Below are 17,481 nucleotides of genomic sequence, written 5' to 3'. Positions count from 1 at the left end.
AGACAAAACAGTCTGGGGCAAGGGTGCAAGAATTTGGCTACATTCTTGGCCAAGTAGCGTTCTGTAGGCTGATAGGGAGGCCAACTGCCACATGACATTGATGCCTTGGAAAAAGGTTTTCCAAATACAGCAACCACCAATTCACATGCACGTTTGAGTACTGTCTCTAGTCACATTTTGTCCATCACAGCCATCATAACCTCTCTAAACCTCCCACCCCTGCAGAAAAGCAGAGGTGGAATTCTCCAGTGAATCGTCACCAGAATCGACAACTGAAGAGGTCCAGCCAAAGTAGGCATTAAATCCATGCCTGGCTAAATGCTACCTCGTTTCACAGGAAATGTTTAGCATACATTGAAAAAAAAAAAAACAAACAAACCACAACAACTCACGATTACATTCTGAGTTTTATAAAATTGTTCTAATGTTTAAATGGAGAAGAACTCAGGAGAATAAGAAAATTCTGGGGGAAAGAAAGGAGAGAGACTTGCCAGATTTTAAAATGCATTATAAAACTACAGTAATAAAAGCAGTTTGATAGTAGTAGGAAAAAAACATGGGGAAGAGTATTGTCAGGGATTTGTCTCCTCCCTCTGCTGAAGGCCACCACTCCTGTCAGACAGGCAACCTCTCCACACAGCCATGCTGCCCAAGACCTGGTAATTGCTCCTTGCTTTTGCCCCTACAGGGAGCGGTAACCCTCCCCTACAGGGAGCTGCCAGCCCTGGGTCCTGCCCTGTCCCTTTTGGTTTTCCTACACTGGCCCACACATTATAAACCTTCCCCTGAATCAACTCTCCTCTCAGGTTACTCCCCTGGAGTGTGCTGTTTCTTGCTGGGACTCCCACTAATATAGCATCAGTCGGAATTTGCTCTAAAGAAAATAATCTGAGTACTAATATGCTTAGAAATTCCTACTTTGCCTCAAGATGACAGAATTAACCCATCCATGTTTCTTTCACCTGAATTTGTGTATGTGCATGGATTATTATTATTTTTAACCTGTAGTCCACTCCTCATTTCAGTATAAGACATAAATTAATATTTTTTTCCAATGGCTAGTCAGGTGTCTTACTGAACAACCAATACTTTCCCCAGTAACCTGTAATGCCACTTTTAAATATGAGATTTTCAGTACGCTGGAGCCTGTGTTGAGCTGTTTTTTTCCTACCACTATCAAACTGCCTTTATTACTGTAGTTTTATAATGCATTTTAAAATCTGGCAAGTCTCTCTCCTTTCTTTCCCCCAGAATTTTCTTATTCTCGTTCCTTCTGAGAGTATGTTGAGTTCTAACATTGACTGGGTAACTAATGTCTCATTCATTGTTTACTTCTTTCCTCCAGCTCCCCTACTTTATGAATGAACTAACTCTGACGGAACTTGACATGGGGGTGGCTGTGCCAAAAATCCTTCAGGCCTTCAAGCCTTATGTTGATCACCAAGGTAACTCTTAATTGCCTCTAGCAGAGAATCGCCCATTTGTACGGGTGTTAAAATGTCTTAAAATGTCTCCATCACAGCAGATTGAATACCAAAGCTTTGTGTATAGAGGGAGTTTGGGGCCTTTTTAAGAAGCATCTGTCTCATGTCAATTGTCTTTTGTTCTTAACAGTCACAGCTTTCAGCCGATAGGGAATAGATCCTAATTCTTCTAGTCTCTCAGATCCTTGAAGGTCCTCACCCAGCCCAAACATGCCCATGTACCAGTTGGTGGGGCCTGGGCATTTGTGTGATTTAGAAAATAGCCCCTGCCCTGGATGGCTGCAGCCCTTGCGAGGGCTTTCAGCCCTGCTCGCCCCCAACGTGCACCTGCCCCAGCTTTCATCCCTTACCAGGTGCTGCCATTCTTCATATGCATTCGCACCTTTGCGTTGCCCCAGCTTCTAGGTTGCAGATTCTTTGACCTTCATGTTTCACATCTTGATGTTCCTTCCCACGCCTAGTAGGCGCTCAGTAAGTATTTGAAAAAATGAAGACGCGTTGTCAGCAATATTTTGAGAGTATCTCTCTCTGCTGGGGGAGGGTGCTCAGATTTGATTTTTAAGACATGCTCCTGACACCTTATTTACACCTGCTCTTGTGAGTTGGGGCAGAAAGAATTGATTAGGATGTATAGAGTTTAAATAAAATTATGATGTAAAAGGGGCACCTCGGTGGCTTAGTCATTTGAGCGTCTGCCTCTTGATCTCGGCTTGGGCCTTGATCTCACGGTTGTGGATTTGGGCCCCATGTTGGGCTCTGCACTGGGTGTGGAGCCTACTTTAAAAAAAAAAAAAAAATGGACATAAAGACTTGTGTGTATTTTGTGTCACGTGATTTTAAAAGAACCATGATGGAGGAGTGCCTGGGTGGCTCAGTTGGTTGAGCATCAGACTTGACTTCAGCTCAAGTCATGATCTCACGGCTCATGAGTTCGAGCCCCACATCCAGCCCTGTGCTGACAGCTTAGAGCCTGGAGCCGGCTTCACATTCTGTGTCTCCCTCGCTCTCTGCCCCTCCCCCACTTGCACCCTATCTTTCTTACTCAAAAATAAATAAACATTAAAAACAATAAAAGTTTAAAAAATTAAAAAAAAAAATAAAAGAACCGTGATGGAAAATTTAGTACACAGGAATGGGGGGAAATCAGAGGCGCAAGCCAGGTAGGCGAGAATAGTCCATGAACAGGCCGGGAAAATGTCTCCATCGTGGAAGTGTTCGACTTCTTTTCTGTAGTATTCCTTTCCAGATGCACCTCTTTCCACCTAAACCAGATTGACATTATTCCTCAAAGGCACAGGAGCAAGGTGGGGAGAAAATAATTACAACTTTCCGAGGGTGATTATCTGTTTTGAAGTAAATGTTTGGTAAATTTATAGCATCTGTTTTTGTCTCTCTATAGCTGTATCAGATGGCTCTTGAATAGTTTATTTAATGAAATCATTTTCAGTGTTGTATACATTTGATGTGAATACAAAGAGATTTTTTTTTCTAGCCCTACAATTATTGCAGTTCTGATGATCTCTTTAGCAATATTTCAGCCTACAGTGAGCCCATATTTCCATGTTTTTAGTATTACATGGATTTCAGAGATAGACCAGAGTGTTATGTACAAGTCCAAAAGTCCACCTAATACCTGCATGTTAAGATCACCTGTAACCCCTTGATCATGTCTACACTTTGGTAAATCTGAGTGTTCCTGGGTTTGGTTAATTTATGGTTCACAAAGGGTAATTCTAGAAAAGATAATTTGCAAACAACAGTTTAGCTAGAGTTCTTTTAACTACATGTGAAAATTTTAAAGGTACATTATTTGTATGTTGAGCACCTAGCTAGGATCTCCACCTCATCGGTGTATGAGGGCTGCCTGCCTGTCTTCCTCTGGCTCTGGTGGGCTCTGGGCTCCCCTTTGCTCTTGGCTTTGTGAGGAATTGACTAGTAACAGGCTGGTAAATGATCAGCTAACATACACCTCAGGCTTAAAGAAAGTAAATAATACGTGTACGTGCTGTATTTCCTAATGTGTTAGCAGTCTGTTATCTCTGTCCTTTGTTGAATTAATAGAAATTTCCAGCAAGAAAGAAGCAGGGCCACAGCTGGGCTTTGCTGTATCTAAGGAGTGTCCCCGTAGCTTTGAACTCTGCTGCTTCCCAGGGCAGCTTGGTCAGGCTTTGAGTGAAATTCACCAAATGCCTAAGCCTCTTTCCTCTTCCTCTGGAGCAAGACATTTCACTACCCAGATCAAAGCTTTGCCAGTTTTTAATCCATTCGAGGCTCACTTAACTCCTTTCAGGGCAAGCTTTAGACATCTGCCTGCTTATGTAATAAGGAAGGAAATGTTATGAAAGAAAGGAATGATAAAAGACATAAAGCCTTTGGGTTTTAAAAGTTTGATCAAATTAGGTTTTCCCAAGTCTGCAAAGGATGCTTGTGATGATGGTACAACAGACATAAATGTAAAGGAAATGTGCTGTTTTGGATTCCATTGCTCTAAGGGAAACTTCACTTTGAAGGAAATGAAAATCAAGAGTGACTGGCTAAAATGGACTCTGGAAAGCAGAGCTCACCTTCCGGGGAAATACAAGCCCAATGAAGAAGGCTTCCACAGCCCTAAAGATGGGGCACCTTCTGGGGGAATCCCCCACACACCCTTTCCCCCCCTTTTTTGTTTCCTAACTTGTTGGAGACAATGGCTGGGGGGTGGGGGTGCAGATACTCGGGCCAAGGCTGACTGGATCACTCCGTCCTCAGGATGAGCGATGAACGGTGGTTCTGAGCACAGCTCTGGGGCCGGGCTTTGGGATTCACAGCTCCTTGTCCTTGAGCAGTTTCCGTAAACCTCGCTAACCCCTCTCTGAAGTGGGGAGACTGTGACTTGATGGGCTAGGCTGGTCTAGCACTCAGTGAGTTAGTGCGTGGAAGGCACCTGGAAGGTGTGATGCCAAGGGAGCGCGGTAAGTGCAGGCTATTATTTTTACCATTGATAGTGGTGCCTTCGCTGCTGCTGCTCTGGGAGAGTTTAGAGTGTAGGTGGCTATGGTGCCCAGTTGACCCATTTTACAGGAATACACGGAAAGAAAAAGGCCATCCTCGGCTGTCGTGGCCTTGCCACTAAAAGGAGCAACGTCTGTAGCTCCTCCGAATGAAATCACATGTCGGCCACCATCGGCCTGTCTGAGTCCCAGGACACACAGCCAGTTTCTCAGGTTGAATGACCACCTTCCCCAGGGGCGTCTTCGCTCCCCATCATTGCAGGTGGCTGGAAGAGGGGAAGACTTGTCCCTTGGAAACTGGCTGTGCACCTGCTGCTTCATCTCTGACCCCTGCACACTCCACACGCACCTCTGACTTGAAAAGGCCACGCATGGGTCTCCTTTCTTCCTTCAGGCCGCATGGCAGTCAGATGCCCTGGAGGGTCAGAGCAGCACCTGCAGGCATGTCAGTCAATGTCAGGATGAACCGAGGATGTGGGCTCTGACCCCTCAGGCTCACAAATTCATTTGTCTTCAGGACTTTGACTGCATGTATTTAAACCTACAAATAGGCACTGAGCGTCCACCACAGACAGAGTGCCATCTATTTCAAGATTCCCAAATAACAATAAGCTTTGACAGAAGGTGTTGGATTCTGTGGCAAGAGTACCGTGTCCCACAGGAACAGAAACCTTGTCTGTTTTCAGAAATGCCTTTGGTCATGACCGGTGGTATCTGCCATCTACGACTTGCCTTCCGGACCTTGACCTTTAGTGCCTGGTGCTTTTATCAGGTGCTGGGACCGAAGTTACTTTCCCACTGAGTATTGCAGAAAACTGGAACCAGAGCCGATCTGTGACCTGCCCATTCCTTCCACTACGCCCTTGTTAAGAACCTAGAGGAGAGGGGCGCCTGGGTGGCTCAGTTGGTTGGGCGGCCGACTTCGGCTCAGGTCATGATCTCACTATCCGTGAGTTCGAGCCCCGCGTCGGGCTCTGTGCTGACAGCTCAGAGCCCGGAGCCTGTTTCAGATTCTGTGTCTCCCTCTCTCTGACCCTCCCCCGTTCATGCTCTGTCTCTCCCTGTCTCAAAAATAAATAAAACGTTAAAAAAAAAAAAAAAAAAAAAGAACCAAGAGGAGAGGGGCACCTGGGTGGCTCAGTCGGTTAAGCGTCCGACTCGATTTCAGCTCAGGTCGTGTTCTCACGATTTGTGAGTTCAAGCCCCTGTTTGACTGACAGTGCAGAGCCTGCTTGGAATTCTCCCTCCCCCCCCATCCCCCGCCTTTCTCTCTGCCACTTCCCCGCACACACTCGTGCACACTCTAACTCTCTCAAAATAAATTAAGAAGAAGAAGAAGATACAGGAAAACAGCAGCCCAGAGTTGAGCACAGTGACAGGGCCAGACTGTGGGGCTCAGCCCTGACAGGAATGGGCCCACACTTTCTGACCGGATCATGCTGCAGAAAGAAAAATTACTTTTTTGTGGAAAGGGAGAAAAATACCATTTTGTGGAATTTGGTTGGGATGGAAGAGAGGAGACTGATTCAATCAATCTTGAGAGGCGGAGCAGTTTCCGAGAACAGTTACAGGTAGACAGAGGGGCATCAGTCCTAAGAGACACACCCAGATACAAGGAATGCTGGTTTTCTGTGGTATTTGAGTGAGCAGTATGGCATCAGGAACAAGACAGTCCCTGGTGTGCTTTTCTCAGAACCTGTAACTCCAACGTCTGTTCTTAGTAATATATTATTAAATGTTCCATTTTAAGAAGTTTGTTCTTTGGATGCCAAATGTTGATTCTCAAAGTGGAAACCAACCAGTAACAGTTAAAATCAGCAGGAAACAGAGGAGCAGATGACACAAGGGCCAAGTTCAGGTGAGCGCGGCTTTCGGTTCTTCTAACCCCGCCGAAGGAACGGGTGCCCTGTTTAACCTACTCCAGTGAGACTGATGCCTTTTAGTTACTTTAACAGTGGCGAAACCGTGAGCTGCCGAGAGAAATTACTAGATTTTTTTTTTTTTTAACATTTATTTATTTTTGAGACAGAGAGAGACAGAGCATGAGCAGGGGAGGGGCAGAGAGAGAGGGAGACACAGAATCCGAAGCAGGCTCCAGGCTCTGAGCTGTCAGCACAGAGCCCGACGCGGGGCTCGAACTCACAGACCGTGAGATCATGACCTGAGCCGAAGTCGGACGCTTAACCGACCAAGCCACCCAGGCGCCCCGAGAAATTACTAGATTTATGTGGCCCCAGTGAGACTGTTCCTGTGTCCATGGCGTCTGTCAAATAGAATACCAGGAGGAGGCCAAAGGACCCGTATTCTAGTTGTCTCTGGTGACACTCACTAAGGCGTGCTTGTCTCCCAGGACACCTCCGGCCAGTCTGCACCAGCTGGCCGTAGGCCGTCTTTGTCCGTCTTCAGGCATAAGGTGCCTGAGGGCAGGGATTCATCTCAGTGGCTTCAGCTCTGACATCTTGCACTGAGAACTCAAGGAACATTTTCGGTGGGGCAGGCTGTGACCTTTGCCTCAGTCTCCTTCTGAGCAGTGGCAATGGTGACTGCTCCTTCCCTCATGAAGCTGGAGAGCGGAAAAACAGCCGTCGGAGCTCCTCACAGGTGCTGGCATGAAAACCGACTGAAGTCGTCATTGTCCGTTTTGTTCCCCATGTTGCCACATCACGTGCCAATGGTACAGGGACTTGTTAGTCATCAGCTACTACTCTTCACATGAGGACCGCTTACGTGGGGGAGATCTGTTACAGACTGAATGTTTGTGTCCCCTGTCCCATCCCCCCTCCAACTTCGAATGTTGAAGCCCTAACCTGCAATGTACTGACATTTGGAGGTGGGGCTTTGGGGAGGTGACCGGGTTTAGATGAAGTCCTGAGGGGGAAGGGTCCTCCTGATGGCATCGGTGCCCTTATGAGAAGAGACCAGCCAGCTAGCTTGCTGTCTCTGTCTGCCGTGTGAGGACACAGTGAGAAGGTGGCCTTCTGCGAGCCAGGAAGAGGGCTCTCACTGGGAACTCACTAGGAACTGAATTGGCCAGCACCTTGATCTGGGACTTCCAGCCTCCAGGACGGTGAGAAATAAGTATCTGTCGTTAAGCCAACCCAGTTTATGGCCGTTTGTTATAGCGGCCCAAGCAGGCTAATAGGAGACCCTTTGTTTTCATGGCCTTTCTGGAGAACCTCTCTGTACACTGATGGCCATACTCCTGTTTAAAGGCTTCAGAATTGTCCGGCTCAACGTTTGGTTTTTGTCCTCGAGTGCTAAGAGCAGGCGGTTATAGAGAGCAGCATTTTGTTTTATTTTATCTTATTATTTTTTTTCAATATATGAAATTTATTGTCAGATTGGTTTCCATACAACACCCAGTGCTCATCCCAACAGGTGCCCTCCTCGATGCCCATCACCCATCCTCCCCTCCCACCCCCCATCAACCCTCAGTTCTCAGTTTTTAAGAGTCTCTTACACTTTGGTAGAGAGGAGCATTTTAAATGAAATGCCTCGCGAAAGGGTCTTAACGTTTGTCCAGAGCACAAAAGAAAGAGCTCTCTGCACCTACATTCATCCGGGCTAGTCGTGTTCAGCTTGGTGAGCATTGAGAGCCCGGTCACGGAGCAGGGCGTGCTCCCATCCTTACATTGTTGACGCAGATTGTCCGCACCGAGAAGACAGCCTTTCTAGTAACTGTTCATTTCATCTTTCACTCATACTGGCAGGAGCATCCTGACTCACCCATTATGTAACCGTGTGGTCTCAGCTCCAGGTTGTGTGAGCTCCAGGCTTTTCAGGATGCTTTTTGGCTTGCTGAATCATTGTCACAGAAGAAGATTTTTCTTTGCACCTAATGCTAAAATAGTCTTCCCCTCATCTAAATGCAAGCATGTCATATTAAAGTAATCTGTTGGAATGGCTGCAGTTTATATCTGGTTTTAAAAGTTCTCAGGCCAATCTTGACTCCTGCATATTCTCCCTGAGAACCAGGGCTGAACATGGCCCTGTGGGTGGGCCTGTTGGGGCATACACAGTGATACGAAAACAGACCCTGCTCCTCAGGCAGAGGCTCCATCAGATAGATGTCCATGCTTCGTGCTCTCCCCAGCCCAGACAGGACTCTCTGCCTACCTGGTGCCCCATTGGCCCCGTGGCTTTCTCTGGGCTGGTCCCCGTCTGCCATGGCAACAGCGGGAACCTAGGCTGGAGCATAGAGTCATGGAAGTAGCAAAGTGGGCTGGCGACAGCAGAGAGAGGGAAGAGCCCCAGCTGGGATGGACATAGCCCTCCCCTGAAGAGGCAGCGCAGCCCCCTTGTGCCCATTAGGAAGCCCGTAAACAGAGGTCTAGAAAGTTCCAGTGGAACTCAAGCCCCAGTCCACATGCCAGGGCTCCATGTGCGCCTTCCCTCTGCCTTCCCCACCCCAGCTCCTAGCAGAGGGGGCTCTGGACCACACATCACTGGGCTGAATGTCCCAGTTATTGGGGCATAAGCCAGCAGTGCACTAAGCTATAGTCACACCTCCTCATTTAAAGAAACAAACAAAACCTACTTTATAAGAAGTAAAATTCTGATGCCTTTAACATGACCATCTTCAGAGGCACTATATGCTATTAATATTTATTGGAAGCCTGACCAGGGTTTTCAAAAGAAGTTATTTCTGAATATATACAGCAGCCAGGTAGTTTGACTTGTATCGATTCTCAAGTTAAAAAAAAAAAAAGTGGAGGTATTATACAGCAATAAATATCTTCTTTATTGATATTCTATCTATATTGAGTTGAAAACCTATTAATATCTAGCCTTTTGCCCTATTCCCTTCTCCTGGAAGTGATTCTAACTAAATGTCTTTATAAAAGCAGACGTACCCTTTGTTTCCAGTAACAGTACCTTTGAAGAGCAAGCTAATTGATGATTTTTAACTGCTTAACATAAGCAAGAAATAATGCAGTTTTGTGAGTTGTGACAAACAAGACAGTCACAGTTGATCTGCATATCACTTAATGTCATTCATGGGAAATAATTACCTTCAGTTATGATGAAAAGAATTTGTTGAAGACAAAATGGAAATTATTCTGCCTTTAGTGAAGAATTATACCATTAGTGCTTCTTGAGGTTAAGCAAAGCTTTTATCTGAAATGGTGGCCAAATAGGGGATAAGTTATTTACTGTAATTGCTTGAAAATGCTGCTGTGTGTGAACAATGGTTTTAGATTAGTTTCCTGCTTCCTTTCAGATGTTGTCATGTGTCTAATGAGGATCTATGAAGTTTATTAACATTTAAACACCCACATGAAGGATCACATTTTGATTGAAAGTCCGTGAAGTGTTACAGAATCCTGAGCTGAAAAATCACAGCCTAGCATGTTCTATTGCCAAATCACAGAATCCTGGTGTAGAAGGTCATGAGATGATCCCTGTTTGCATTTTAGACTTCTGGTCAGTGACCACTTCTGTTGGTGGGCCATCCCAGTGACATTCCACAAACTTAGATATGATCTCATTGACAGTGGTATTGTAAACTAGGGTACAAAGTGGTTACCCCACTTTATCTGGATAATTCTGGGGCTTGAACATTAATTATTTTATTTCCATTACTAGGCAATTTCCAGAGAGAAAAGGGTGCTAAAAGTTTTTGTCCCTATCTTTATCATACTGAGCTCAATCTGGAGCATTTTCTGTGCTCCACTGTCCCACCAACATGAGATAATTTCAAGACAGTGGTTCTCACATGTGTCTTTAAAGAATAGCCCAGCTTTGGGGTGCCTGGGTGGCTCAGTCGACTAAGTGTCCGACTTCGGCGCAGGTCATGATCTTACAGTTCATGGGTTCGAGCCCCGTGTTGGGCTTTTTGCTGATAGCTCAGAGCCTAGAGCCTGCTTTGGATTCTCTCTCTCTCTCTCTCTCTCTCTCTCTCTCTCTCTCTCTCAAAAATAAATAAACATAAAAAAAAAAGAATAGCCCCTCTCTTCCACCTCATAACTGGCTGGGAATCAGCAGACTTTCTCTTGGCTTTGCCTGGGTCAAGCCATCTCCTGTTGGGAGTGTATTTTCTTACTAAATGTGAGAAGAACCCAGAGGACTGGATCCTTCCAATGCTGACAGGTTCGCTAAGCTCACTGTGACCGTTGTACTGGATATTTACATGTTGGCAAGCTGACAAACGCTTGAACCATTTCCAGGAGCTTTTCTTCGCGTGACCTCCCCTTGCATGCAGTAGTAGTACAGGCGATACAAATCTATAGACTTTCAATGTGATATAAATTTTTTTTTAACTTTTTTTAATGTTTTATTTATTTTTGAGACAGAGAGCGTGAGCCAGGGGAGGGGCAGAGAGAGAGGGAGACACAGAATCCAAAGCAGGCTCCAGGCTCTGAGCTGTCAGCACAGAGCCTGACGCAGGGCTCGAACTCATGGACCGTGAGATCATGACCTGAGCCGAAGTCGGATGCTTAACCGACTGAGCCACCCAGGCGCCCCATCAATGTGATATAAATTTTTATACTGTCGTTGATAGTCCTGTTTTCCTGGGGGGAAAAAACCTTCTGTTTTTTGCCCTTTCTGCAGGACTCTGGATCGATTTGGGAATGTCCTACAATGGGTCCTTTCTGATGACTCTCGAGACCAAAATGAATTTGACCAAACTGGGGAAAGAGCCTCTTGTTGAAGCCCTGAAGGTTGGAGAAATTGGCAAAGAAGGGTAAGGGGCCATATGGATTTACTAATCCAACCCTGGGGAACCAACCTCTCCCTCTAGCATTTGAGAAGCAGCTTTGATGTGTAGTGGCCTCAGATGTTATGTTGGGTGAGCTTCCACGAGATTGCTTTTGGACCACAGAGGATTTCAGGGAATGGTTCCGTAGTTTCGTCCCCCAAAAGCTGTGAGTCCCCACCTCTGCTCAGCACCTTTTGGCCTCAGTGCTGCCATTGGGGGACACAGCATCGATTATCCAGAAAGCATCACTGACTCAGACCGGCGGGGCAGGTTCATCTGCACAATAAAATGTTCTGTGAAGGGAATCGTTTGGAAACGTCCTCCTTCCACCCACAAACAGCAATGTGTGGGCAATGCGAAGGTCCCTGGGGGGGTCTATCTGCTGTAATCACAAAGTCAGAATTATTTATAATAAGATAATTGATTTTGTAGCCAAGAGGGTGCTCCTAAAGTGTTTTGGGATGTATTTTCTCTAAATAATACAACATTGATTTGCTTAGTAGTAAATTCCTCTCTTTGTAGAAGACGCTGCATCTGCTGCCCAGTTTGTCTGATTGAGTAAATATTTCAAATCTGTGCGATAGTTAATGAAGGTTGATTTATTTTTTCCTTAGATGCCTAGAATGGATAAGCTGGAACTTGTACATTTCCATACCCCTTAAAAATGACTGCTTCTGACTGAAAATGTAAATTTGATTATTGTTTTTACCAAACTAAAAATGCTAAGTGGAGTCTATTTCTCATCTCTTTACACCTTTGGTGTGGAATTGACAGTACGATGACAGGAAAACCCCACAAGGACCCACCTTGTCAGGGTCTGAATATGAGACACAGACTCTTAGATTTTTGTTCAGTTATGATGCTGACCTAATGATTGTATTCATACATGTGGTAACAGTAGATGGGGGGGGGGGGTCTTGCATTTGAGAATGTGCTTTTACCTACTCTGATTTATCCAGGTTACTTAATGAAATGTTCCTATTTTAATGATTGGAAAGTTTCCCCTGCCGTATGCAATCTAACCTGTATCTGTGCTATTTTCCTTTCATTTTTCTGCTATTTGTTAAAATGTATTTGGATTCGGCAATCTGTGGATTGTATTTTCTGGTGAGTGGTGTTTATTAACTCTCCATGTAGCATTTCATGCCCTGTAGGTGCTGAGTCTTGTTTGGTCTCGTGTGACACCACTAGGAAGCTTGTCCTTAACATGTTCCTGGACGTAGAGGCTCAGTTTATAGACCTGAGAGGATTGAGGTCAGGGTATTTAAGAGGCTTTCCTGGGAGGGAAAATCTTGCCAACTTCCCTGATTTGAGTTGCTGGGCGTTTGATCCAATCAGACTCAACTTCCTGTGCCTGGATGCCCCCACCCCACTGCCCTGCACAGCTGCACTATCAGCCATCCAGCCTATGAGATGAAGCAGACTCTGGGCAGAAGCAACCTTGAAAATGAGGTCTAACTACACAGGAGCAGGACAGAGCAAACTTCAGTCAGAACCTTGTGGAAGGAGCCTGTTCTGGACACAGCCCTGTGCCCAGCACAGAGCTGCTGGGACTCCAATAGAAAGGGAGGTCTTGGGCAGCAGATGAGACCCCAATACATCCAAGTCCCTGAGATCCTGGCCACTTAGGTATTCCATGAGTGCTGTTACTCACGTGGCTCTCTTGGCACAATCTCAAGTTCATAAGCCCTGGCTGAACAGGCGGACCTGTTTCTGAGTAAGCAGTGTTTCACTAGACTGCATGAAAAATCTCCTCTGCTCCGGGAATACGATGGTATTTGTCTGTAATATACTTAGAAAGTACCCTTTTTTTTTTTTTTCCTAGTAGAGACTGGGATAAATGTTTTGCTTCTTCCTGTGAGGGTGTTAAATATGCTGATGTGTAATGGGCTGTCATTTAATTTTAAAGGCAAGGAAAACATGCATTCCCAAAAGTGCTTCATTTGGGAGAAAAAGGCCTGGAAAAATGGACCTTTAGCCTTTTCTTTTTTACATAAAGGACCCCTTTTGGGGAATCTGAGAGCTCTGGATCCTTCTCCCTGAAAATGCCCACTCCATCTGGCTCACAATTTCTGAGTGCACTGAGAGCCTCTGAAAGCCCATCCATAACTAAGAACCTAATCCCACAAGTGATTCTAGAGTCCACTTCTTCACTTCCTCAGTCATGAGCATATTGGAATCACCCTGAGTCTAAATACCGAGGAGAGAGGGACGTCAGTGTACGTGGTAGCTACTGTTCAGCACGCGATCTTTGGTACCGACGTTTCCCTCCACAGTGAATCTCTCCAGAGATTAGGCTCTGGCGGGGCCTCTGCTTTGTTTCACCGCCTTCTTCGGTCCCCCTTCAAGTGTGCAAGTGATTGTGCCCCCGGGGGAGTCTCTAGAAAATGCTGCTCAACCTGTGGGAAGTCCTCCTTACTGGTAGAACGTTTGTTCATGTCCTCACATTATTACCCTGAGGATGACAGTGAGAAATTGAAATCTGCGTGGCTTTATTCTAGTGAAGCCCTTTCTCTTTGAAATATGTGTATACTTTATATTTTTAGGCATTTTTCCTTCAGTCTTGATTTCCCAAATAGCCATCCTGTGGCACACTGTCATTAACATAACTCTGGGCGATAATGTGCTCAAAGTGGAATTCAGGTAGCTAGCTGAGCGGCCATAACTGTATTCGACCTGAAGAGGACCAGAGCGAGTCAGTAAGGGAAACATCCTACATGTTGGCCGCTGTCTAACGGAACCGTGGCTTTGGAGTAGGGCATGTCCTGTAAGGCACTCAACCTGTTCATGCGTTACCCTTGCAGCCTGGGTCCGGTGTGCAAGTCCCCGTAGGGAGGTCCCTGTGACCTCCATATTGGGTCACTAGTCCACAGCGTAGCCCGGACCACCACCACCCCGAAGCCCCTGTGTTTTGGGAGCCGAGTGCCTGCAGCCCACACTGTGACTCGGTCTAGCTGGGAGGGTGTGTGCACGCGTGTGTCTGTGGCAGATGCATGGTGCTGATTTCACTTAGAGAAAGTGAACACGTTCTCCCGTGCGTGGCCACCTCACTGGGCTGCTTAATGTAACTATGCAGCCTTCACTTAAAGCATTCTTTGGAAGCTGCCTTTTAGGACTGCCTCCAGAGCCTGTGACATTCTTTTAACTGTTCTGAGTATCAGCGAATCATCCTGCTTTGTAGATGGATTGGATCTTAGAGAAATTGCTAGAAGTTGTTCAGGGGTGATGGTGATCTTGAGACCAAGAAATAAGATGTTTGGTCCAAGATAGAGTATCAGTGATAAAATAATTCATTTTTTCTTATGTGTCTGGCTCCAAGCACGTATCCAAAGATTTTTAGCAGAGGCAGCAAAACTAGAATTAGCCCTTTAAGGCGGCTCTTTGAGAGGATGTCATACTCATCTGGATTCTAAGGTGTGTTTTAAAAAAACTAGGCTTGTTAACGTTCCGGCACATCTTTTCATTTTTTTTTTCAATGTTTATTTTTGAGAGAGACCGAGCATGAGTGGGGGAGGGGCAGAGAACCCAAAGCAGGCTCCAGGCCCAGAGATGTCAGCACAGAGCCTGACACGGGGCTCGAACCACGGACTGCGAGATCATGACCTGAGCTGAAGCCAAACACTGAACCGACTGAGCCACCCAGGTGCCCCCCCAGCACATCTTATATAAGAATGTGCAGGGTATCTTTCTCTGAAGTTCATGCTGACATCACGAGATCATAAAATTCATGTTGAGTTATAAAACTAAATATCAGCCAAACAGTTACATGTTTAGTTAGTAAGGATTGGGTGCCACATTGGGGTAACCGTTTGGTCAAAATCAGAATTTTATGTCATCTGATCCACTTGCACTGATATGGCACTGTCTAAATTATTCACTTCAAGCCGCAAAATCTATCCTGTTCTCTGTCCTGCGGAGGATTAATTTGGGAACCCGAGAGCTCTCTGCAGTGCTCAGCCTTTGGCATCTTTTGCCTCAGGGCTGGAGGCTGCCAGATGACAGATACCTGTGGGGAACAGGAGGGGCTGGTGGCTCAGCAGGTTTCGCTGCGGTCACAGATCTTGAGGCAGCTTTTTGTGCTGCGTGGAGGGGGGGAGCAGGCTACCTGCGCTGGCGGGACACAGACTCCTCGTCTGAGGGCACATCTAGAGCCAGGAAGCAGTCCTCGTACCGATGGACAAGTGAGGTGGGTTTCTCAGATGGTTGTGTTATCTTGGGGACTTGCCTCCCTGACTTTCCTCATCTCAAGACCCAATTTATAGGCTTTCTTGGGACTAATATTTTGCTGTGCACATTTTATATAAAAGAAGATCTCTGTGAGGACTGCCTAACCAGGGAAAGCTCTGAAATGGCTTTGCGACCAGTGAACACCCATAGCATTTCCCGGACTAGCCAGGACTCTAACGGAAGGAGGAAGAAAGAGTCAGTTAGGTATTGTCTCCATGGTCAGGGACGAGAGGCTTTTGTACGTGCACAGGGAGTTTCCCTTTAACTGTACGCAAGCCTGTTGGTGGAACGGCTGGCTCTAATGTTTCAGAGCTGGGGTCGGGGAGGATCCGGGTGTCCTGCCAGGGAGGACACTTGTGAGGTCCTCTTACAGTCAGGCTCCTGTTTCACAGGGTGGAGATTTCAGCTCCACCATTCTAGCTGGGGCCTCTGCTGGGCCTTCAAGTCTGCACGAGCGTGTGTGCTCTGCCCTTGGGTGCCCTTGGCCGCTTTTGGCCAGGAGATGACTGCCCCCTGTGAGCATCGGAGGGAAACCCCGTAGGGATCACACCTGTAGGGATTGGACCTAAGCTCTGCTGCCTTCCCAGTAATTTTGTCCTTATCAGAAATGTAAGGCTCTGCTTTGTGACCATTTGGTTGCTTAGTAGTGTTCAGAGACTACTCTGTCCCTCGTTGGCTTCATCCCAATCAAGTCTCCGAGCCTCAGAGGTGGGCCCTACCTGTCTGCCTCTCTGAAGCAAAGCCGCCATCCAGGGAGGGAGCTGCCTTTTGTGGGGCCGAATCCCGGCCAAGAACCCCCACCTAGTGCCATTGGAGTGGCCCTCGCCACTGCTGGTGATCTAGTAACCCCCATGCCTCTGGAAACTTGAGTATCCCTGGAAAGATTAACGGGGAATGTTGCTCACTGACGAGGCTTTGTATCACTTTCTTTTTTTAAATGGTTTTTAAATTTGTATTTCTCCGGGAAACTTCCTAGGCTGTCCTGTCGGTTGTTTCCTAGAGTCCCTTGAGGTTTGTCCCTTGCGATTGTTGGCTTTTTCGGTGGCCTTTAGGAGCTAGAGCAGGTATGGGATAAGACACATAATTTCACTAGGAAGGAGTCTGGAGTCAAAACTAATCCGGAGGTAACTAAGGCAGAAAGCATCAGAGTCACTGAACTCAGGCAGAGCCCAGGGACTTGCCTAAACATCCCCGTCATCCCATCATGTGTGAGAGGAGGTTATGTCGCCAACATCAGCTGTCACCTCACCCTTGCAACCATCGTGCTTTCCATCCATCCCCCCGCCCCCCGCCCCCCGCCCCGCCACTTGGCTACTGCTGCACTGTCGATGAGATCACTGCATTTTGTGTGGACGGCATCACACTCCCACCACCTGTCCGGACGCATGCACAGAATGGAACTCTTGAGGCCCAAGTCCTGTGCTGCTCTCAGGGCACTTGGCACTGAAGAGTCTCCGGGTAACCTGACCAACCCGAGGGCTCTTGGATCCAGCCTCTTCTTTTCTGGGTGGGTTGGGAGAATGAGGACATGTTAGCGGTGATGGCGGTGGAGCATGTGTGTTCTCTTTCTAAGCAGAGCCTGAAGGGCAGGCTACGGTGGTGACTCTGCCCTGATCAGTTGCAGGCCCAGGGCGTACTGTCTGGCGGACAGTGATGAGGAGTCCTCCAGTGCTGGCTCCTCTGATGAAGACGACGCTCCAGAGCCCAGCGCGGGAGACAAACCGCTCCTCCCAGGGGCTGAAGGGTGAGTGGATCCAGCTTCCAGGGCTCCAGGGCTCAGGGCACCAACTTGGGTGTCCTATATAATCTTTCTTCTTCCCCCGTGTTGAGTGAGTGACTTTTACATTAAGAACCCAGAGTCAGTGCTTAAAACTCCAGCCCCCAAAGCAGAAAGACCCAAGTATTCTTCCCTTAGCTAAGAAGATCCCCATCAACATGGCTTTCTTGGGCCAGTGAAGAAAATTATTAATAGAGCATTGAAAGGCGTGTTTAGTGCAAGGAGCTTACACAACACCTCCCCCTAGTGCCCGATGGAGAGCATCGCTGCCCTCAGTTGGGTCACACTTGCTCATTGAGCTGC

The 17,481-nt window shown here is 46.9% G+C and overlaps 1 protein-coding gene across 5 annotated transcripts in view; it reads left to right on the top strand.

Moving 5' to 3' along the window:
* TEX2 (testis expressed 2) overlaps nucleotides 1-17,481 on the top strand; it is a 105,158-nt gene that overhangs the window by 80,513 nt on the left and 7,164 nt on the right. For 4 of the 5 annotated variants that reach the window (XM_042967888.1, XM_042967890.1, XM_042967891.1 and 1 more), the window contains 3 exons: nucleotides 1,346-1,445; nucleotides 11,027-11,159; nucleotides 17,020-17,145. In XM_042967888.1, the coding sequence (XP_042823822.1) occupies nucleotides 1,346-1,445; nucleotides 11,027-11,159; nucleotides 17,020-17,145 (359 nt within the window). The remainder of the gene's footprint in view (nucleotides 1-1,345; nucleotides 1,446-11,026; nucleotides 11,160-17,019; nucleotides 17,146-17,481) is intronic. The other variant, XM_042967892.1, reaches the window with a different exon arrangement.

This window comes from Panthera tigris, chromosome E1 (genome assembly GCF_018350195.1).
Source record: "Panthera tigris isolate Pti1 chromosome E1, P.tigris_Pti1_mat1.1, whole genome shotgun sequence".
Taxonomy (NCBI): domain Eukaryota; kingdom Metazoa; phylum Chordata; class Mammalia; order Carnivora; family Felidae; genus Panthera; species Panthera tigris.
This window is presented reverse-complemented; position numbering and strand designations above follow the sequence as displayed.